Below are 23918 nucleotides of genomic sequence, written 5' to 3' on the forward strand. Positions count from 1 at the left end.
TAATTTATATGTATGAGTTTCAATCTTTCATGCGATTTTTTTATTCTCCATAATTTGTTTTATTTCTTCTCGTTTGAATAAGATCTACAATTATGTTTATATTTTTCTTTATATAACACAACTAAAACATAAACAATAAATGTATTTATAAAATAAAAATAAAAATGACAATAATCAACCTATATCATGGTTAGTTTCTATATGTAAGGATGATATTAGAGTTACCTTTCACAAAAAACACAATGTAAATTTTATATTTTTACAGAGATTTACATTGAATAAATCAACAACTTTAAAATACAAACGAATAAATTTATGTATGGGTTGAATACAAGAAAAATCAACATATTATTCTCTATTTTTTTTTACCATCCCAACTTTATTTATTTTTATTATATAGTTGTATTTTTAACACGTTCCTTTATGACAACATTATAGTTCAAAATATTGGTCATTTCATATTTTAGAATAGGGATAACATTGTTTTTAGGAAAACAATTATTTAAAGTAAAACTTTATGTAGAAAATCTTATTATTTTAAGAAATTTTTTAATATAGTCTCAAAAAAAATTTTTGAACAGAAAACTCCCGATTATTTAATATTTTGTCCAAATTAACGAAAAAGTATTTTTTCATATTTTAACAGGAAATGACAGATTATGTGATTTTTTTTTCAAAATAATAGGACTTTTATGTTAAAAAAAAACTCTTAAAACTTTATCAAAATTTTTCCTAAAATATTGAGACTTTTCCGCATAAAACACTTTAAAGTATTTAGCGGGTGAATTTGCAAGTTTTTTTTTTTTTTTTTAATAATGTTTTTAATTTGTCAACAAACTTATTATATAAAAATATAACAATTTTTTAATTTCCACAATTTATGATATGTTTAGCAAGCTATATTTTAATTTTACATTTTGGCCTAAATTTTAATTTTTGCTAAGAATTTGGTACAAACTTTAATTGTTATGAATATGAGAAATCTCCGATAAAGTCTCAATATTTTGGTCAAGTTTATGGTTTAATCCAAATTATTATTATTTTTTTTTACAAAAAAAGACAACTTATTGGTTAAAACTTCGGAATAACCCTTAGCCAATATCCTATATTTTTTCGTTAATTTGGTAAAAACTTTTTTGGACTTTTCTAATGATTACGTTATCTGTTTACCAATAACCAAAATATTGTGGCTTTTTTGAAAATTACCTTTGAACTAATGTATATTATTATTAACAATCATTTATAAACATAACACATTTTTTTTATCATAAAAAAATAAATATAGTTGTTGCTAATTTCTATGAATATAATGGTAGACTAAATACCTCCCCCCCCCCCCCCACCAATACTGCTTGTTGATAACTTCAAACTTTTTACATTCCTTTTATGCATCGTTGTAGGTGTCATAATGAGATGCACTATGTAGATGTTCATTTCATGTTGATGTTCTTTAACCTAACTATCACCTAACCCACATATCTTACCTCGTAATAACCATCGGCTAACATGCATCCATCGAGAGTGAAAAATGAACTTTAAATGTCGGTTTAAATACATAATCACTCTTTACTCATTTGCATTTAAATTGTCATTTAAGGTTGACTTTTCATCCTCAGTAGATGTGTGTTATCCAATGGTTGTTACCAGGTATGAAAGTTGAGTGATAGTTATGTTAAGGAACATAAGAAGAACACCAACATAATGCATCTCACCATGACACCTATAGCAACACATACGTAGAAAGTACTTGAAGCTCTCAACAAGCAATATTAAGGGTTGGGATACTTAGTCCACATTTCCAATCCTTGAAATTATCAACAACTGTTTTTTTTATAATAAAAAATGTATTATGTTTATAAATGATTTATTAATAATAATGTACATTAGTTTAAGGATAATCTTCAAAAAAAAGTCCATATATTTTGGTTATTGGTAAAATAACGTAAAAAAAAACAGGATACTGGCTAAATGTACAAAACTCACTAAAAAAGTTATTCCAAAGTTTTAGCCGACAATCTATCACTTTTTGTAAAAAAGTTAATTTAAGATTAAACTGTAAAATGACTTAAAATATTGTGACTTTATCAGAAATTTCCCTTATGAATATAGTTTACTCTTTTATAATTTCGTCCCATTTTTTTATTTTTAAATTTACTTTTTACAATTTTTTTTAAGACTTTTTATTCAAATGTTTTACAACCTTTTTGTACTTTTAAAACTTCTTTTACAATATGTTTTAATTTTTTTTACGATGTTCTAAACTTCTTTTAAGAACCCTTTTACATTTTTTTTAATATTTTTATAGAACTTTGTTTACTTGTCCTTTTTACAAAATTTTAAACCAAATTATTTCTAAAAATTGTAATGAAGCCTAAAAGGTTAAAAGTGTAAAAAATAAAGTTTAGAAAATATTGTAAAAAAGCTTTAAAAAGTTGTAAATAATAAAAAAATGTAAAAAATGTGAAAATGTAAAAGAAGTAAAAAGGTCGTAAAAAAGTTATAAAAGGATCAATTTATAAGAAAAAATTAAATTTGGGATGACTTTTATTTGAAAGAAAAATGACTATATTTTTAACAAAAATTACAGATTCATAAAATTCGTAATAAGATTTAAAAGTATGGGCCAAAAGAATAAAATTGAAATATGACATGTTAAACCCGGTATTAGAGGTGCACATTTGACAAATCCGGTCTGATCCGATCCGGCTCGGATGATGTCACATACGCCAAGAATCTTATTCGGTTTGAATCCAATTTTCAACGGTTTGGGATCCAAATTGTCGATAAATTGGTTTACGATTCGGGGGTTAATTCGATTTTGGGTTTGGATTTATGACCGAATTAGGAAGCGGTGGATCAGATTAATCTGATCCGGTTTGGTCAAATTTCGGTTTTGACTGAATCTGGGTTATAGATAAGATAAGATCGATACCGAATATCCATTTTCCGTGTGCACCTCTTCCGGTATACTAGGGTGAAAATAAAAGAAATGGAGTTCTTTACTCTGTTACGTAATAATTTGAATTTGTTGGCAATTTAAATATATTGACTATAGTTGATTTTCCAAAAACGTTGTTATCCCTTTAGTGTATCATGTTTTAAAAATTTATGCAATTATGATAACGAAAATTGTTTTCTACTTATCTCATCTTTTTTACGCGGACGGTGTCATTTTCTTGGGTGACTGGAATCAGGAAAATATCAGTAATCTAATAGTCATCCATCGGTGTTTTTACATGGTGTCTGGTCTCCAAATTATTTTGCGAAAATCCAATTTGTTTGGTGTTGGTGTTCCTCGCACGGGAGTCGATCAATATGCTTCGTTAACGTTAACAGGTTGTAAAAGTGTAATTCTGCCTTTTTACTTACTTGGTTCTTCCGGTAGGTGGTTATATGTCACATTTTTCTAGATGGGAGATTATTATTGCCAAATTCCAAAATATACTTTCTTCTTGGAAAAAAAATGATTTCCGTTGGTGGTCGTTTTATGCTATTGAAATCAGTCTTAGGTTCGTTGGGTATTTTCTATATGTATTTGTTTCACATGCTTGCTTGTATGAACAAACACCTTGAGAAGATGAGGGCTGATTTCTTTTGGGGTGATGACGAAGGCGATATGAAACTTCACTGGATTAAACGGGATGCTATTTTAGCCAACAAAGAAAAAGAGGTTTGGACATTGGGTCTTTGGATGCTTTTAATAGATCGTTACTTGTTAAATGGAAATGACGTTTCATAAATAACAATAACGATTTATGGTTCAATGTTTTGAAGGCGTTACATGGTAGAGATGATGGTCTCGATTGGTATGGTGTATCAGAGATGCATAGAGGTGTTTGGCATAAGATCATTGGCACAATTAATCAGTTACATGTTACATGACTCTGGGATTATTCCTAAAAATGTGTTTCAAAGAAAAGTGGGAGGCGGGGCTTGTACTTTTTTTGGAGAGATCATCGGATGGGTAATTGTCCGTTGATGTTTCGTTTTCCTAGAATATTTCTTTTGGAATCGAGAAAGATTGTTTTATCAATCAAGATGGAACGGGGTTAATTGTATTTAGAAGTGGGTCCGGGAGATTCAAGGTGGGACCGGTCACGTTTTGATGTTTCAACTACAAAACATTATTTTTAATTTCATTTTTTCTACTTATAATGATAAGTGAGTGTGTGATGTAGGTGGTAGTGACAGTTTTACGGTCTCAGAGGCACGTAAAATTATAGACGGCAATTCTCTTTCGGATGGAATTGTCGGCCCCACATGGAACAAGGTTAATACTTTTTATTGGTGATGTAGATAAACAAATTGCTTACACGTTTAATTTTGAGCGATAAAGGAATTGACATTCCTTTGGTGGTGTGTGTGATTTGTAACTCTGATATGGACGATATTAATCGAATTCTTCTGAAGTGCCAAACTGCAGCAAATTTATGGAGATACCTTGGTAGTTGGTATGATCTTATGATTCCTGGTTTTACGGTGCTCGAAGGTGTTGTGACTTTGATTGATTATCTTTAGATATCCATTATGAAACGTAGCGTCTTGGAAGCTATAATGGTAATTATGTGGTGACATATTTGGAATTTTAGAAATAATATTCTTTTTAGTGATCAAAACATGCAAAAGAATATGTTAATTAATAGATAGATTGATTATTCTTACACTTGGGTCAGTGGTCATAAATAAGAAAGCTAGTGTTAGCCATGTAGTGTGGTTTTTAAATCCAATTATGTCTATTCATTTGTAAGTATTTATTAGCCTTTTGCTAACTTTTATAATAATTTTTCAGTTGTTAAAAAAAAATAACAAAAATTGTTTTCTATCTAGATAATATTAATGTAATTAAATTAATTTTTTCAACATATAATATTGCTATAAATGTAATCAAAAGAATACATAGATATATTTATATATAAAATTTTACACATAAAGTCTAAGGTTTAAAATATTGGTTTACCAAAATGTAATTAGTTAACCTCTCACATGACTCTTGAATTCATGTCGACCATTGAGATAACTAGGTTTACTATTTCTTCTTTAGTTATGGAGATAAATATTATTGGCAGGCATAATGTCAAAAGCCCACTGGTATTTAAATTTTGTTTATTATGAAAAGCTATGGTTTACGATTGCTTAAAATGGCCACCATTACTAAGTGGGTTGGTAAATCATTTCTTCCGCGTCTCCATTTATATACATTTAAATTAATTGTATAATTATATGGCCGTGTCTGTAAAATTTAAGGTAAAATAAAATTATTTCTTCCGCATGTTATTTATTTATTTTTCTTCTTCTTAAAAAAACTCCTTATCAGACACGATCACGATTTATCAATTGGTTTTGAAAATGACACTTTAATAAAAAAGAAAATCTTCAAAAATGGTCTATGTGGTTTAAAAAAAATCGAGTTTAGTCCTTAACTTTTTAGGTCATCAAAGATAGTCCATGTAGTTTCAAAACTTTCAATGGATGATATTCACGTATATAAAAAGACATTTATACCATTTATAATTTATTTTAGATTTAATTTAATCAAATTTTAATTTAAAAACAAAATAAAAAATAAGATGGACCCCATCCCTCTCTCTCTCTCTCTCTCTCTCTCTCTCTCTCTCTCTCTCTCTCTCTCTCTCTCTCTCTCTCTCTCTCTCCAAACACACCTCATGTGGACCACCGACTGAATGGTTGTGTGCCAGTGCCACCTTTAACCACCATGTCACAACCACCACTGCTATGAGTTTGTCATCACCTCTTTAAGAACCATAACCCTAGTATCGACTACTACTATTTCGGGCTATGGTTGTAACTTGTAATAGACTATTTGTTGTAAGACTCATGTTTTTTGAAGTAATTAACTTCAATTTGGTGTTTTTTTTAAGTATTTAGCTTGTTGTTTCGTTTATAGAAAATTGGTTAAAACCCAAAACCCATGGGTTTAAACCCAGAACCCGTGAGTATATGGGTTGAACCCAAGAAACCGAAAAATCGACCAAACTGACCTCAGAACCCGATAAACCGAACCGACCAGAAACCGATCCTATTGGGTTCTGAAAACTAGAAACCGACCATTTATGGATTGGGTTGGGTTTGGGTCCAAAACCGATCCAAACCGACCCATGCACAACCCTATAAAAAACCACAAGGACCATGTTTGTAGATTGTCCAAAAAAAAATAATAATAAATGAAATCTACAACCTAAATCTTCCTGGTTCCTACATTGAATATCACAATTCCAACCTTGCTAAATGGCACAATTCAATAGGACATGTTTCCTTAATTTTATTTATTGATTGTAATTGTAATAACTGTTATTAATAATATATTTATTAAAAAATTATAAAAATATACTAAAATTTATAGTTTTTAATTTTTTTTATAAATAAAGTTAAATTAGCACAAGTTGTTAATTTCTTATGGTTTAAAAACTTTAAATATGGAGGAAAATCCGAAGAAAGTTGACCCTTTCTTGTATTTATCTTCGGGAGCGGCGACACGCCAGGGTCAGGTGCTTCCTCACCCTTCTTTTGTACATGAAGCCAGCAAAACAAGGGGCTTAAATCGTGTTCATTTTCTCTGTCAACAAGATACGAACAGTGTTCTCGTTCCCCTGGCTGGCCCTCATCACAATTGCAACATAATAACACAGATCGATTGTCGTCCAAATATACATCCAATTCTTGTTGTTCTTTATAGAATTAAGGTAGAAGATGAAGTTCTGTAAGAAATACGAGGAGTACATGCAAACACAAGACCATAAGAAACTACCTGGTGTGGGTTTTAAAAATCTCAAGAAAATATTGAAGCGCTGTCGCAGGGAGACAACTCAGTTACAGAATTCGCCATTGCTTCTTAATGACTCTGCTCATCATAACTCTCATGCGCGTTGCCTGCACCCTTGCCCAGGTATTTTATTTATCCCACTTTGTTACTTTACATATGTTTCTGTTTCTTAATTCAGCGTCTTTTTTGGGTTTTTAGTTTCGTGTATCAATATCCTGATTTAGTCTTTAAGGTGTTTGATATATTGTCACAAAGGTGCTTCTATTACAATCTTCTTATTTAATTTTGTTAAATCTTAAACTAGAACCCACCTACCCATTTAAGAAGGAGAGGAAGAAGATGATTAATAAATACCAGTACTATTTTCTTGGTTTCTATACTTGTCAACATCATTACTTTCATTTTGTTGATAATATTTCTTGTTCTTCTCTTCTTACGTATCTCTCTCTGTTTCTTTAAGCTAATATATGATTGGGTAGAGTTAAAATTCGTTACATAGCCACACTACACAAGCTTTAACAGTATCAATGATGTGTGAATGCTATAATTCTGTAATATATTGTTGTACGAATTTGCATATATAGTTGTTGAATACTTGTGATTTATTAATTGTGATAAATGTTGATGTAGTCTGCGATGGAAGCTTCTTTCCATCCCTTATGAAGGAGATGTCTGTGGTGGTTGGATGTTTTAATGAGCGTGCACAAAAGGTGCTTGATGTTCATCTGGCAACAGGTTTCCACAAGTACTTCATGTGGTGCAAAGGCAAGTTACATGGCCAAGGAAACGGAAACCATCATTCCTTAATACAAGAAGGCAAGGACCTTGTTGGCTATGCAGTTATCAATGCCATTGCTATGCGCAAAATTCTTAAGAAATATGATAAGGTTTTTATTTGTCGCTTATAATTATCAAAGAGCTTTTAGATTCTTCATAATAAAACATGAGCAGTTGAACACTCATAACTTTTTACTGCAGATACATGACTCTAAACAAGGGCAAGCATTCAGGTCACAAGTCCAGAGCATGCACATGGAACTCCTTCAGTCTCCATGGCTTTGTGAGCTTATTGCCTTCCACATTAACTTAAGGGAATCAAAGAAAGCTTTAAGGAAAGGTTCTGAAATATTAGAAGGCTGCTCTCTTATATTTAATGATGGAAAACCATCACTTTCGTGTGAGCTGTCTGATGCTGTGAAGCTTGAGATAGACTTGACTTGTTCCATATGCCTGGTCAGTCCATGTAAACTTTTTGTTATAAAAAGCATACCTTGATTAATTAAAAATCATATATCTGCTATTGATTAATCTGTCATTTGTATTTGTTGAATGATTAGGATACTGTATTTGATCCTGTGTATTTGAGTTGTGGACACATATTCTGCTTCATGTGTGCTTGCAAATCTGGATCAGTAACAATTGTTGATGGATTGAAGGCAACCGAGCCTACTGCCAAATGTCCTCTGTGTCGACAAGTATATACTCTCTCTCTCTCTCTCTCTCTCTCTCTCTCTCTCTCTCATTTGGTGAATTGTATCTTGGTGCTGTTTTTACAGGCAGGAGTTTACAATGGATCTCTCCATCTGGACGAGCTCAATATTTTACTTAGTCGAAGGTACGTTTTATACAGTGACAAACATGATATTACTTGATTTTAAATATGAAAATGGTGCTTTATGAAACTTGTATAGATGCCCTGAATATTGGGAGGAAAGGCTTCAAAGTGAGAGAGCAGAAAGGATTAGACAGACAAAGGAGCATTGGGAATCCCAGTCACGTGCATTCTTGGGGATCTGAACAGACTTTTCGCCACTTGTAAGAAGTTTTGAATAAGTTGTAGCTTGCTTCTTGTAATATATTTCATGTTCTATGAGAAATAATTTCGTTTAGATGAATTATTCGAGTGTAACATTAATATCAATCCACATACGTTTATAAACCAGATGATCGGTTTGCATATTCCTGAACCAATGCCCCGAAAAGTGAGGGCTTTTCAATCAAAAGCGAAGGTTTGTCAAATTCTTTTGCATACCCTGTGAAAACAAACCAGCATAAGTTAGTTGACCTTCATAGTAAGAAAACTGATGAACACTTGATCACTGTTTCTTGAGAAAAATGAATAAGAAAGTATACCTGCATCAATGACAAGAACCTGATCACAGTCCATGACAGTGGGTATCCTGTGAGCAATGCTAACGATAGTACAGTCTGAAAAGTCTTCTCTTATGACTTTCTGAATTAATGCATCTGTTTGTGAGTCAACAGACGCTGTTGCTTCGTCCATGAACAACAGCCTGCTGTGCTTCAGCAACACCCTTCCCAGACAGAGAAGTTGCCTCTGTCCCACACTCCAGTTATCACCATTATCAACAACTATAAACAAAACACCCAAATATAAAAGCAGCGAAAAAGAAGATTACATCTTTTTTTCTATTTTGACACAAAAAAAAGTCCCTAGATCCGTTTTAAGTACCTGCAGAATCAAGTTTCCCAGGTTTTTCAGCTACAACATCATTAAGTTGGCATCGTTGGAGACTCTAAAAAGCATGTTCTTAGGTTAGATGGATCAAATTCAAAGGAGGTGAGGTGAGCGTAGGGGTGTAAGTGAGCCGAGCTACTCGTGAGCTACTCGGGATCGACTCGTTAAAAGCTCGACTCGAGATCGAATTAAACGAGTGTGAGCCGAGCTCGAGCCTAAATACGAGGCTCATTTATTAAACGAGCTCGAGCCGAGCTTCAATTCATGGGCTCGCGAGCCTAAACGAGCTTAAACGAGCCTATATATATATATATATATATACACACACACACACACACACATATATATACATATACATAGAGGCTCGTTTAGGCTCGATTAGGCTCGCGAGCCGAGCTCGAGCTTCATTTTAAGGCTCGAATCGAGCTCGAGCTCGAGCTCGAGCTTCCTCAAAATTAAACGAGCCGAGCTCGAGCTTGGTGAGGCTCGGGCTCGGCTCGGCTCGTTTACACCCCTAGGTGAGCGAGTAAGATTTAAGAAAGAAAGAAAATGACGTATTTACCCTCCATATCTCCTCGTCGGAATGTTGACCGATAGGGTCAATATTGCTTCTGACCGTGCCTTTAAAAAGGATGGGTTCTTGAGGAATGATACCAAATCGAGACCTAAGATCATGAAGTCCGAGTGTGGAGATGTTGATACCATCAATGATGATACTTCCTCCAGAGGGCTCCACAAGTCTAAACAGAACCTGGATCAAAGTTGATTTCCCACTGCCTGTTCTCCCAACAACACCAATCTTCTGCCCCCCTTCAATCTTTAAAGTAATCCCCTTGAGCACGAGAGGTGTGTTTGGGCGATATCTAACCTGCTCACAAGCCAACATTCATGTTAACAGATATGAATTGGAAATGTTGAATCTTGATAATGTAGTATCCTGGCTACCTGCAAGTCTCTGAGCTCCAAACTGCCATGAGTAGGCCAATTCGGAGGAGGTGGAGCATCTTTCTTCACCCATTCTGCTTCTGATGGTATGTTGGTGAACTGTTTTATCCTTTCAACTGAAACCATTCGGTTTTCAACATAACAGCTTCCAAATAAAGCCCAAAACAGCAGACCGTTGAGCGACAACCCATACGAGAGTGACAGTCCAACGTCCTCTGTAATCATGAGTGCCAAATTGGATCTACATATGGGAGGTTTATTAATTTGATTGGGTTTTGAAGGGAGAAAGTACCTGGTTTAATGATGTTGTTGGGTAAGATGATCATGAAAAGAGTGGAAAAGCAAAGAAACAAGCTTCCTATAAACTCCATACGGAAGCCCAACCACCCAATGGATCCATTGTTGTGGAAATCCATTTTTAGATTTCCATCCACACGCTCAACATTTTCTTCAACAAACCTGTCTTGTTTCCTGAAACACCGGATCGTCATAGCCCCATATATGCTCTCAGAGAAGTGGTGAATCACAAGTGCTTTTGTAATCGAGTCGAGTCGGGTTATTTCACGAGATGTTGCAAGGTAATAATCCTGAACAAATTAGGATAAAAAAGAATCAGTTTTTTTTTTTTTTTAAAAGAAAAAAGAAAAACCATTTTGTATCCTGATGACTTCACAAACACGTACCCGGTACCAGAAATTGAGCCAACCGAGTGGAACCAGCAGGAAGACTGTCGGCCAAGTGTATTGGCATGTTATGATGATGACACTAATCACAGACATGTACAAAGCAAGGCTCAGATTCATCATGAATGGAAGCAGAATATCGATGTTGGTTTGATCAACTGATGCCTGAAAAACATCTAATAAAAAGCATACAATCAGGTTGTTACAGAATACATTTTTTGCCTAAAAAAATGGGGAAGTTTACCCGACTAAGCATTCTTGCTGAAGGAGTGGTGTCAAAAAATGACATTGGAGCATGAAGAATGCTGTGAAGAATCTGTTTAAACAACTTTTGTGCAGTCTTGAGCCCCAGGAATGTATATAAAACAGTTCTAGCAAATGACAGGACAAATGCAACGCATGCAATAACTGCATAGACTCCAATGAAACGAGAAGTGTTGAAAGAAGCAGCTCGATCCTCTGAAGTTTCATAAGCCAACCAATAATCACTACCCATCTGTGTGGCTTGCCACAACACCGACAACAACAGAAACAGAACCACACCAGTCCAGCCACAAGCCTCGGTGGCATACACTTTGTAGGCATGTAAACTCACCCTTCCTGTTTTATGTTCCTCATCTTCAATCAGTTTTGATGTTCCTACTATAGAACTTGATTGGGATCGTGCTGAAGCTTTCCGATTTTCTTTTTTTTCTTCCACGGAGGACTTATTATGGCTAGGAGATTTTGTTAGGGTTTCTGGTTCAGTAGTAGACTCCATTTGTACTAGCTGCATTGAGGTCTCATGGGCTGATACTAAAGCGGAAAAATCCAGACCAGATTCAACCAGTTCATCATACTTCCCTGATTGTACAATCATCCCATCACGCATCACCAGGATAAGATCCACATTATGAAGGAAGTCGACTTGGTGAGTCACAAGTAAGATTGTCTTGTCTCTAAGGATGCCCCTCATGCATTCCTGCATGCAAAAAAAATTATATATATGAAGAAGAGGAAGAAGAATGTGATACAGTTTATTTATAGAAATTCACGTACTTTGAATATTTTTGAACATGTGTGGGCGTCAACAGCACTAAACACATCATCAAGAAGATAAATGTCAGAATCTTGATAAACCGCTCGTGCAAGCTGAATCCGTTGCTTTTGTCCACCACTGAGATTAATCCCACGTTCCCCGATTTCAGTTCGATCTCCAAATTCCATCATTTCCAAGTCTTTCTCCAAGCAACATGTTGTTATTACCTTCTTGTACTTGTGTCTATCCATTGGTGAACCAAACAGAATGTTTTCTTGAATCGTTCCGTTTTGAATCCATGGCGTTTGTGCAACATACGCAGTACTCCCGGACACTTTGACCTTCCCTGAGATTTTGGGCATCTCACCAAGAACAGATGCAAGCAGAGACGATTTCCCAGAGCCTACAGTCCCTACAATGGCTGCAAGTTCACCTTTCTTAATCTCAAAGTTGACGTTCTTAATCATATTCATTACCCCTTCTGAAGACTCATCATGCCAGCTAAACGACCCGTTTTGGATCTCAACAGCATTCATATTGTTGCCTTGGTGTCTCTCGACCCAATCTTCTTCCAACTCCTTACTCATCATATACTCATCCAATCTCCCTAACGAGATCATCGCCTGAGAGAGTGAGATCATCGACTGAGGAAAATTCCAAATCGGTTCTTGCAAGTTCTTGAACAGCGATGTGGCCGTGAAAACCGTTCCGGCATCAAACTTAATCCCGAGCAAAATCGTGCTCCCGAATGTTACCGTCGAGATAAGTAACGGCGTGCTCCATAAAACAATCATGTTTGCACCGACCGAATACATGAACTTGCAAAGCCAACCGTATTCAGACTCACGAAACGTCTGAATCCTCTTGTTGAAATGTTCTTCCCAAGCTTGAAACTTAATCACCCTCATGTCACTAAGCATCTCGTTTGTGGCCTTCATCCTTGAGTCCCGGTTCATCATTATATTAAACTGGTACCTATTGTTTCTTTTCGTACCCCAAAACACAAAAAGTAGAATCACCAAAACCGCAATGAGAGTTATCACGGTTGACAACCCGAGGTACCCGTAAAGAATGACTAATGACACCAAAACATGACATGGCAAGAGCCAAACTGCGTGTAACTGAAGCATAACATCAGAGAGCTGTTGAGCATCTACAACCATGTAGTTCACAATCTGGCCCACACCATGAGACTGCCGAGCCGAGCATGAGAGGCGTAAACCTTTCTTGTACAGAGAGGTTATGAGGGTTGACCGGATTGACGTCCCGAGCTTCTGAGAGTGGAAATTGAAATGGTGTGATGATAGAACCTCAACCAATTTTGCAACTAGAAGGATCAGAACCAGGTAAAATCCTTCGAATGGAGAGTTTCTTTCCCCCGAGGTGAAGTCCACGAATCTTTGGATGAGCAGCGGACCCACATACACAATACCCAGCTTTAGGATCGCCAGGAAGCCGATAAATGTGATGTCTTTCCAGAAACAACGAAGCAGTGTGGTTCGAACCGGATGTTTCGACTTCTCTTCGGGTCTGGGCCAGTTTTGTTCGAAAAGGGACAACATTCTATCGGCTCGGTGTTGTGGAGAAAGTGAAGGGATGTCTTTTATTGTTAGCGGAGTTTTGTAACCTTTTTTCAATAACGGATTCAACCATAACCAAAACGTTCTTGAAAAGATCGAAGCAGATGCCCATCCACTCGCATTCGATGATTTTCTCAATTCAGGTTTGGATTTATTTGTGACTGTAATCCCGGTTGAACCGGTTAATGATGGAATCAAGAAGAAAGCCGAAAATGGTAAACAGATTGATGCGATTACGTCTCCGGTATTGGATAATGGAGTGTTGGAAACTAGACGGATGATACTTGAAGATGCGATTAGTGTAATGGCTATGAAATTTAGCACCCAGAATACACGAAGAGAGACCGGATGAGTTTCTGCTCGAAATCTCTTCTGGTGGATGATTAAAACAGCGATTGTGACGAATGATATCGCTTGAATTAACCAACAACTCCCATTGATCACTCTCCATGGCGTCTTCTGGGCATCCTGGGTGAAGCCGAGAATCGATGAAATGATGGCTAAAACAGCTACGATGCCTGAAACAAGTTGAGATAGTTTAAACCAAAGACTGGTTTTGACAGAAACTGTGTTTTTAGCAATTAGAGGTTCATTAATGCTGTTATCGTGGGAGGTGAATCTTGAATAGAGCTTTTGAAGTGCAAAAACAAAGAGGGCGAAGAGAAAAAGGGTATTAATGGAAGCTAAGAGTAGCCTTTGGGGACATGGAGAGAGCAAGATGAACTGTAGCCATGAAAGAATGGATGAGTTGTGTGAGGTGTCGTTTTCAGCTGGCATGGCAGAGGTTGAAGAACAAGAGAGAGATGTGATCCAAGATGAAGCAGAAGTCATCTGTACTGGCCACAAGGATATATATATGTCTAGAGAATAACTATATATGGAAAATGGAAGCACATGATCGACCAACAAGATTCAAGGAATTAATACTGGCAGTGCAGGGCTGTGTGGAGGCCTGTGGATCCGTTTTATAGGTAGTGGAAAGATTTATATATTTCCCGGAAAAAGAATTTTAATTTTTTACCTCATGCATTCACAAATAAGAAAAGTTAACCAACTGACAAATCAGTTTGGGTGTGTGAACAGAAAGAGTACTGGGTTAATTTGATGAAGTTGTCGATCAAGTAAAGCTGACAAATGTAAGCAATGGTTACTAGTTAAATACCAACTCACAGTAAATTAGGTTACATAAAACTGAAACTTAACAGAAAAAGATATTGATGTTAATTAGCAGTTTTTGTTTTTGGGGTAAACGATCGATCTGATAAATTTAGGAAAGAAAGAAATAATGTTGTTAATTAAATAACAAATAATTTTTTGTATCAAAACTCAAAAGTTGTTGAATCGTTATATGTATAAGTAAGTATATGGTTTGTGAAGGTTGATTAATTTATGTTTTAGTGTCGTGAAAAAAGTAACAGCTACATGTAATTGGTTTGTCGACACAGGCAGGTGCAAGTTGTACACATGTTGATAAAGCAGTTGCGGCCGGGTAATTAGTATGCAAATTAAGCTGAGCATGTAATCAGTCTCATCTTATGTTATGCTTTCATAACGTATATTGGAACTTAATTTAAGTTAAAGGTGAATGATTACATTATATATATGCATGTGTACGAATATTAATTTGTATAATTAGGGTAGAATTTTTTTGATGTAGTATTATAATTGGTTACTATTTAGTAACTTAATTTGGCCTGTTATGAATGAATATACAACCATATTATATTAATTATGGTATAGGTCATATATAGTGCATGCGTGGACCTAACACTTTGGAAACTACGTGGTTCTGAAATTCCCGCAAGTTACTTTCCTTTCTATTATAGTATCATGGGTCCATTCACCAGAGTTAATGTCCGAAAATTTGTCCCCACTACAAAATGTTTTGTTCCTAGCTATTCCTAGATATATCAATTCAAGTACGTGGGATGGTTGACAATTTGGACCACCCTCCGATCCATCTTGTCGATATTTCTTGGAACTCAGACTATAAATTGAAATCTGATTTGTGATATTTTCGAAATCTAATTATTATTATTATATTAAATATATAGAGTTTATAACCGATATTTTTGAATCCGTGTTAATGCTATTATATTCGGTTTTGAAATGTGTTTGAACGAATTGATCAGTTGTGGTTTATTTTGTTTTTCACTCTTTCATGTTTAGTGTCCGAGCTACGTACCTTCTTTTTAATTATGTTTGAAGAGGCTCTCATCATGATTTAATCATCAAAATTATTTTCCAAATCAAACCAAACCATTTAAAACAATTAGACCGGAGGGTAGGGGTGAGGAGTTTCCCTCACTTTTTGTGGGCCACACCATTCTTTCCTTCACTTTTCTTTCCCTCACTAAAACCCAAGCGCCCGGCTCCCGAGTTCAACTTAAGGAGAGAAAAGAAAGGAAATGAGAGGAAATAAGAGGAAAGTAAGAGAGATTGGTGCTCCCGAGTTTCATTAAAGGAAGGAAGTGGAAGGAAATAGAAGAATCACTTTCCCTCCTAACTTTCCTTCCGATTTGGAAGGATTTAGAAAGAAAGAACAAAATGTTTAACTTTCCTTTCATTTCTCTCCTTACTTTTATTTTATTTTATTTTCTCTTCTTTTCTTTCCTTACTTTGTTTTCTCTTCTTTTCTCTCCTTACTTTGTTTTCTCTTCTCTTCTTTTCTTTGCTACAACTCGGGAGCGGGGTGAAGGAGTGTGTGGGAAACTCCTCTCACTATTTTTTTAAAAAAAAATATATTTCATACATATATTATACTCATTTTGTAGGGAATTAAAAACCATGAATTTTGATATATTTTTTTATATTTTTTAGTAGGTATATAGTTTTATAAATATTAAAAAAGATAAAAAAAATTAAAAAAAAATTAAAAAAAAAAAAAAAAACTGGCTAATAGAAATAGGAGAGAGAGTGCGGCACCCCCTCCCCCCACCTCCTTCCCGCGGGTTGCTCCCCTCACCGACGGTGCGGTGTTCCAGTGAGAGGGAAGCCCTCCCACACCTGTTTCCCGCTCCATACCCTCCGACCTTAAGAATCATAAAGCATATATCTATAAGACTAGTGGGTGTGGGCAACTAGGTAATGGGTTTATCACACCCAAAAATTGTCACCTCACATGCCATACACCAAATATAGGAAATTGACAACTAGTTATAACACTTCATGTCATCATTTTTTTTTTCGATTTAATTTTTATTTTTTATAAAAAGTTAATTAAAACATGTTATTTAAATAAAATCTACTTTTTTAATTAAACATAACATTTAAAAAACATTACAAAAACATAACATTTAAAAAAATTACATTTTGCCCTTAATTTATTCATTTTCATTTCCATCGTACATAAAATCAGCCAAATCTTCTCGAAATTGTCTGTGTTTTCGTGCGTCTTGAATATCTACGACCCTATGTAAATATTCCGCTGTCCCGGGTTGAAATTGCATGTGTCTGGGCTCCGAAGCCGAATACTCCGTAATGTTTCGTCCTTTATCTTCAATCACCATGTTATGCATTATGATACAAGCATACATAATATCATGTAGAACGTATAACTGATATGGTCGTGCCACATGTTCAACTATGTGTCATTTCGACTTCAGAACTAGCATGTTCTACATCCTTACGTGCTCTTTCTTGTTTTCTCTTGAAAAAATTTCTCTTGGTGTTACTAGGTGTCGAAACGCCTTCACGAATGTGGAATATGCTGGATATATTTCATCCGTAAGGTAATATCCAAACTTATATTCATTTCCATTCACTGTGAAAGGAGCATCTGGTGCCTTTCCTGACAAAATATCGTCGAATATTGGTGACTGATCAAGAACGTTCATGTCGTTATTCGAACCCGCAACCCCGAAAAAAGCATGCCAAATTCATAAATCTTGGGACACAACAACCTCTAATACCAATGAAGGCGTTCCATGCCGACCACTTGCGTACTGGCCTTTCCACGCCACATGACAATTTCTCCAATTCCAGTGTGTGCAATCAATGCTTCCTAGCATACCCGGAAAATCATGTCTTTCTTCATGCGCTGCATATAGTTGTTGTATATTATTCAACAAAGGCTTGCGCAAATAAACATCACCGAAGGTTTCGACAACACCCCTCGCTAATCTATATAAACTTTATTTTGCAGTTCTCTTAGACATTCTCATATAATCGTCAATCGAATCAGACGACTCTCCCTTTGCCATAAGCTTAATTGCAGCAACACATTTCTGCAACCCTGTGAATTCTCGCTTACCTCTAGCATCATATTTCATTTGGAAAAAATCATACCTAAACATATATTTAATATGTAAAAACTATATTTGAAAGAAGCAATGTATTTAAATAATGTAAAAGCTATATTTGAAAGAAACAATACCTGCTTTCCAACGCGTTGACTATACGAACAAAAACATTTTTCCGCAAATGAAACCTTCTTTTGAAATCGCGTGGTTGATAGACACAATCATTCGCAAAATAATCATGAACTAAACGCCTGTGCCCTTCTCCGCGATCTCTGTTTAACGCTGCGCGTCTGGTTAATAAAGGATCTGAATTTGGTTGTAGTAGCACGTTCGTGCAATACTCGTACATCATAGCGACAAACATATCATCATCATCACTATCATCGAACATATTCATTTTTTTGGAATGTTTTGAAAGTATATGAAATAGAGAAAAGTGGTGATTAAATTATATATATATATATATATATATATATATATATATATATATATATATATATATATATATATATATATATAGAGCCAGGTTCATGTATTAAAAGTAAGTATTGTGTTATTGTATGTATCAATGTGGGCCAATCAAAATTAAATTAAAAATTAAATAATTAAATAAATAAATAAGGGTAAGTTAGTAATTTGTTTAGTAACTTCCAAAAATAATCCATGTAATCATGGTATTGATTTATAACCTAAATAAATAAGGACTTTGCTCTAAACAAGTGGATCCGCTTAAAAGATTAGGGCTTTTCAACCAGTGAAGCACCATCAATCGTTGATACTGATACGCAGCTACTACGCCTCTTTCCTCCCCACTTTCAGACCCACACAGTCGACGGACCAATGTCGCCGGAGACATGGAAGACATCGAGGATTTGTTGGTAGGCGGTGGCGCTGCTCCACCCGGTTTCCGACTCCCCATTACCGCCGCCGTCGGAATAAATCCAATAAAAAAGAAGAAAAACAATAAACTAGAGCCATCATCTTTGCTTCAAAACTCCTCGACACATCAAGTCCCTGGCACCCAGGTTGGATTTCTCCTTATATTCGTACCCTGGGCGAGAATCGTTTCCATTTTCTGCTTCGCCTTTTTTGCTGATTTCACTCTTCTTTTGTTATCTCTCAATCTCATAGACGGTTTTTTTGAAGACATTTGGATGTTCACACAACCAGGTACAATCGGGTGCAGGAATCGTTTAGGGGTGTTGTCGATTGGTGGAAGGCCGAGGTCAAATCAATTAGTGTTCCTCGATCGACTGAACGATCTATCGGGAGGAGAATGGTCGTCTCCGGGGCTCGATGAGGCCGAAGACAGGAAACGGGAATCGCAGTGAGGCTGTTGTGGCTTCTGTGGGTGTAGCGAGGACTCAAGCAGCCTCTGTTATCGCCTACTGTTTTACTTTCATTTCCCCCAATTTTTCTCTGTTTATACCCTGCATCTAGATTTTTACATCAGTTTTTTTGTAATTTCAGTCTGAAAACTAACAAATGATCGTAAATTCGTTGATTTTGTGTTAGTCGGAGGCTTGATTAACTTGAATTATGTGAAATTTCTTTATTTATAACTTGAATTCTGGGATTTTAGAAGCTATAAGGCGATTGAGAATTCACCTAGATGGGAAAGAAGATGAGACTGATTCAACAGTGTATCCAGATCGACCTGGAGAACCCGATTGCATATATTATTTAAGAACTGGAGCGTGTGGCTATGGTAATAATTGTAGGTTTAATCATCCAACTTACAATGCTCAGGTAAAAAAAAACAACTTTTGTTTTCGATCATAAATTTCTGTTAATTTTAATGAAATATGGATTACGAGACGGTGTTCGAGATTTCTTATCAAATATGGATTCATATTTCAATTTATGTTTTTTTTCCTGATTTAACACTTCATTTATGTGGACAGTGCAAGATCTTGACAAGGTTGAATTCTGAAAAGGTATCAAGTATGTTTATGTAGATGATTCAATGGATGATATTGGTGAGATTCCAATTCTATTGGAATGGAATGACGAATTCCAATTCTGTTGGAACGGAATGATGAATTCCAATTCTGTTAGAATCACAAAAGTTGATGCTTGAAGAACGGACCACATTATTCTTTTAGAATGTATTAGTCGTTGTTAGATTTTGATTTTTCTTCCCCGTTTTGATTGTTTTTTTAGTTTTATTCTTTAACAATAAATGTAATTCTTAAAAATTGTTACCCGTATTCTATAAGAAATAATGTATTTTTGTTTTTATTCTTCAATTGATTGTTCAAGATTTTGTTATTCTACAAGAAGTTGTTATTCTTCAAGAAGTTTTTAAAGTCATCATCAAGAAATAGGTTCAAGAATATTTTTATTATTTATTGTTCAAGAATATTTTTATTTTCGAATATACTCATAAACATATTCTGTCAGAATGTCCGAATTAAAAGAATTATAATTCGTAAAATCATATTTTTTTTTAATTAATAGAATATATGATCCCTTAAAAATGCAATTTTTCTTTATTAAATCTATATTAATTGACTAAATTACCCTTGTAATTAATTAAGATGATTTTTTTCAATTATATTTAATTCAATAATATATATTAATCACTTTCTTAAAATAAGTAAATTTGATTGGCCCACATTTATGCATACAATAACACAATAATTACTTTAAACAAAATAACCTAAGTATATATATATATATATATATATATATATATATATATATATATATATATATATATATATATATATTTTAACACTATATTTTTACTTTTTCTTAATTTTGCCACTAAAGTTTCAACAAACTTTTCCTTTTTATAATTTTGTCCCTTTATTTTTACTTCTTCATATTTTTGCCACTAAACGTTCACTTGTACTTTTTTAAAACTCTTTTTCTTTATTCTTTTAGAATTTTACCACTTTATTTTTACTTTTTTTATAATTTTGCCACTAAAGTTTCAACAAACTTTTCCTCTTTATAGTTTTGGTACTTTATTTTTACTAATTTTGCCACTAAAGTTTCAACAAACTTTTCCTCTTTATAATTTTGACACTTTATTTTACTTCTTTATATTTTTGCCACTAAACTTTCATCCGTGTAACGCACGGGCCTTTTCCTAGTTTATATGAAATAGAGAGAAAGTAGTGATTTTATAGGTAAAGATTTTTTTTAAAGAATGTTACCGTTTTTCAACGGTAAAATGAGGATATTGAAAAAATCGAAACGCGTTACGTTCATTACAGTCACAACGAAGGACCACATAATGGCTTGGGGGGGGGGGGGGGGGGTGTTCCGCCCGTGGTAACGTCGTGGAGGCAGTGGCACGTAGGCAATAACACCCGTCCAAGGGCCCATACGGAGTAGTCTAAATGTATTAACATGGAAAAATGCTAATACTCGACATTCATAACATCACGTTTCACATTTTGATATGTAATTTGTTTTCGTATCAAACTATATATCCTTCCTTGTTTTGGTCGAAATGTGATCAGAAGATATAAATCCATGCATGATCACTATTATTATAGTTAAAAGTTACCAAAATCTACAGAAAATCACCAAATAACTAATAGAATAAACACCTATTAACCTATATACATTTATATTCTACAAACTTATAAATTATAATAATATACATTGATATTCTTACTTGAATGAAAAAACATGCATGTATGATCTATATATTTAGATCCCCAAGAATGCACGTGACTGTGATTCCCAATGCTCCTTGGTCTGACGAATCCTTTCTGCTCTCTCACTTTGAAGCCTTTCCTCCCAATATTCAGGACACCTGTCAAAATTTTATAAAATTCCAACTCAATTAATTCTACAAACAAGTAAAACCATATATAAATAAAGTGTTACCTTCGACTTAGTAAAATGTTAAGCTCTTCCAAATGGAGAGATCCCTTGTAAACTCCTGCCTGTATATATTCACCAAAACCAAATGCTTATAATTAAGAAAACACTAATTAAACAAAGATAAAAGAGAGAATTCAAAGGTATTATATATATATATATATATATATATATATATATATATATATATATATATATATATATATATATATATATATATATATATATATATATATATATATATATATACGTACTTGTCGACAAAGAGGACATTTTGCAGTGGGTTCTGTTGCCTTCAATCCATCAACAATTGTTACTGATCCAGATTTGCAAGCACACATGAAGCAGAATATGTGTCCACAACTCAAATATACAGGATCAAATACAGTATCCTGATCATTCAACAAATATGAAATATAAATAATTAACAATTTGATTTTTCAGTCAAGGTACGCATTAATTATGATAACAAAAGGTTTAATTTACAAAGGCTGACCAAGCATATGGCGCAAGTCAAGTCTATCTCAAGCTTCACAGTATCCGAGAGCTCACAAGAAAGTGATGGTTTTCCATCATTAAATACAAGAGAACATCCCTCCAATAATATTTCAGAACCTTTCGTCCTCATATCTGCCTTTGTAATTTCCCTTAAGTTAATGTGGAATGCAATAAGCTCACATAGCCATGGAGACTGAAGGATGTCCATGTGCATGCTCTGAACTTGTGACCTCAGTGCTTGCCCTTGTTTAGAGTCATGTATCTGCACCCAAAAGGTATCATCATATATATTGTTGATTGTTACTTTTGAAGGTTTAAGATGAAAAATCTAACAAGTCTTTGATGAAATTCACCCAACCTTATCATATTTCTTAAGAATTTTGCGCATAGCAATGGCATTGATAACTGCATAGCCAACAAGGTCCTTGCCTTCTTGTATTAAGGAATGATGGTTTCCGTTTCCTTGGCCATGTAACTTGCCTTTGCACCACATGAAGTACTTGTGGAAACCTGTTGCCAGATGAACATCAAGCACCTTTTGTGCACGCTCATTAAAACATCCAACCACCACAGACATCTCCTTCATAAGGGATGGAAAGAAGCTTCCATCGCAGACTACATCAACATTTATCACAATTAATAAATCACAAGTATTCAACAACTATATATGCAAATTCGTACAAACAATAGTTTAATATGCAGGGCGAGTAATATCAATAAAAACAAAAAAAAAACTAATATTGCTGATATGTAGCCTCAAAAAGATAAAGATATTATCTAAGAGATAAAATAATTACATGAAACGAGCTTGAAAATGAGGGTTATCACGATATCTTCGTGATTCTATTGAATTTCTTTTACAGGTTTTGGTTACGTGTTTCTTCGGCAAATAAGTTTATCATCTGGTGTTATGGTTCTACGTTCTAGTTTAAGATTTCACAAAAATAAACACCTTCTTTGTGACAATATATCAACCACCTTAAAGACAAAGTCATGATATTGATGTGCGAAGGAAGATACTAATAAATTAAGGAGCAGAAACATCTGTAAATTAACATATTGATGTCGGAACCTAAAAACCCACCAAGAGTATACTAAATTAATCCGTAATTTATCAAAGTGAGATAAATTATAAATACCAGGGCAAGGATGGAGGCAATACGCATGAGTATTATCTGCAGAGTCGTTAAGAAGCAATGACGATTTTGACTGCAACGGAATCTGTGAAGGAGTCATCTCTCTACGACACCGCTTCAAGATTTTCTTGAGATTTTTAAAACCCACACCAGGTAATTTCTTCTCAGCTTGTGTTTGCATGTACTCCTCATATTTCTTAAAGAACTTCATCTTCTACCTTAATTATAATACTATCAAGAATCAAGAGACAAACAATAACAATTCGATGTTTTTTTTTAACGTGTCTATCGATCTGTGTTATTATGTTACGTGATGAAGGTAAATGAAATTGTATTCATCAAGTAATGCTATGTATTTTTGTTGATAGATCTAGAAAGTGAAGACAGATTTTAGATTTATGCCCACGGTTTTGCTGGCTTTATGTACAAAAGCACCTGGCTCTGGCGGGTCGGGTCGCCGGTCCCGAAGATAAATATGAGAAACGGTCAAAATGTCTTTTATATCAATATTTAATATATGATTAAATAAAATATTTAATATTTATTATTATAGATATACCATTCTATCAAATTATAAATCTGTGTGTGAACCTACAAGGCTACAAATACCGATTTTAAAATCGATGACATGTCTTTTAAGTGCAAATTGCTCTCAATAAACAAAACCTGTTTTTATTTGACCATTAGCCTTTTACAAAAAGAAAGTGGAAATCAATG

At 34.5% G+C, this 23918-nt stretch overlaps 3 protein-coding genes and 2 long non-coding RNA genes across 7 annotated transcripts; 3 read left to right on the plus strand and 2 right to left on the minus strand.

Moving 5' to 3' along the window:
• Positions 1–3155: 3155 nt before the first annotated feature.
• Positions 3156–4531, plus strand: LOC145141187 (uncharacterized). Its single transcript, XR_013722486.1, has 3 exons — positions 3156–3670; positions 3775–4085; positions 4179–4531. It is a non-coding gene; the product is annotated as an uncharacterized LOC145141187 (long non-coding RNA).
• A 1929-nt stretch (positions 4532–6460) lies between these two features.
• On the plus strand, positions 6461–8676 carry LOC145137629 (putative E3 ubiquitin-protein ligase BAH1-like 1). Of its 2 annotated transcripts, XM_079071757.1 has the most exons (6): positions 6465–6904; positions 7412–7668; positions 7760–8014; positions 8119–8256; positions 8338–8396; positions 8473–8676. In XM_079071757.1, the coding sequence occupies exons 1-6, from the start codon at positions 6709–6711 to the stop codon at positions 8576–8578; spliced, it is 1011 nt and encodes a 336-aa protein (XP_078927883.1). In that variant the 5' UTR covers positions 6465–6708; the 3' UTR covers positions 8579–8676. The 2 variants fall into 2 exon arrangements, with proteins under 2 accessions (XP_078927882.1, XP_078927883.1); XM_079071756.1 differs by having other exon boundaries at positions 6461–6904; positions 8119–8396.
• A 4-nt stretch (positions 8677–8680) lies between these two features.
• On the minus strand, positions 8681–14423 carry LOC145137628 (ABC transporter C family member 14-like). 2 transcript variants are annotated; one of them, XM_079071755.1, is made up of 9 exons: positions 11927–14423; positions 11133–11849; positions 10889–11053; positions 10498–10792; positions 10206–10321; positions 9823–10128; positions 9255–9318; positions 8915–9154; positions 8681–8814 (listed from the first exon to the last, which is right to left on the minus strand). In XM_079071755.1, exons 1-9 carry the CDS (start codon positions 14315–14317, stop codon positions 8714–8716), a joined length of 4395 nt encoding a protein of 1464 aa, XP_078927881.1. In that variant the 5' UTR covers positions 14318–14423; the 3' UTR covers positions 8681–8713. The 2 variants fall into 2 exon arrangements, with proteins under 2 accessions (XP_078927881.1, XP_078927880.1); XM_079071754.1 differs by having other exon boundaries at positions 10206–10420.
• A 6840-nt stretch (positions 14424–21263) lies between these two features.
• Positions 21264–23591, minus strand: LOC145135691 (E3 ubiquitin-protein ligase NLA-like). Its single transcript, XM_079069945.1, has 6 exons — positions 23205–23591; positions 22424–22680; positions 22064–22327; positions 21822–21959; positions 21574–21632; positions 21264–21499 (listed from the first exon to the last, which is right to left on the minus strand). Exons 1-6 carry the CDS (start codon positions 23410–23412, stop codon positions 21394–21396), a joined length of 1032 nt encoding a protein of 343 aa, XP_078926071.1. The 5' UTR covers positions 23413–23591; the 3' UTR covers positions 21264–21393.
• On the plus strand, positions 22197–23682 carry LOC145135692 (uncharacterized). Its single transcript, XR_013719966.1, has 3 exons — positions 22197–22340; positions 22929–23354; positions 23570–23682. It is a non-coding gene; the product is annotated as an uncharacterized LOC145135692 (long non-coding RNA).
• Positions 23683–23918: the final 236 nt, after the last annotated feature.

Source organism: Lactuca virosa, chromosome 9 (assembly GCF_052849685.1).
Source record: "Lactuca virosa cultivar CGN04683 chromosome 9, Lactuca_virosa_CGN04683_v6, whole genome shotgun sequence".
NCBI lineage: Eukaryota > Viridiplantae > Streptophyta > Magnoliopsida > Asterales > Asteraceae > Lactuca > Lactuca virosa.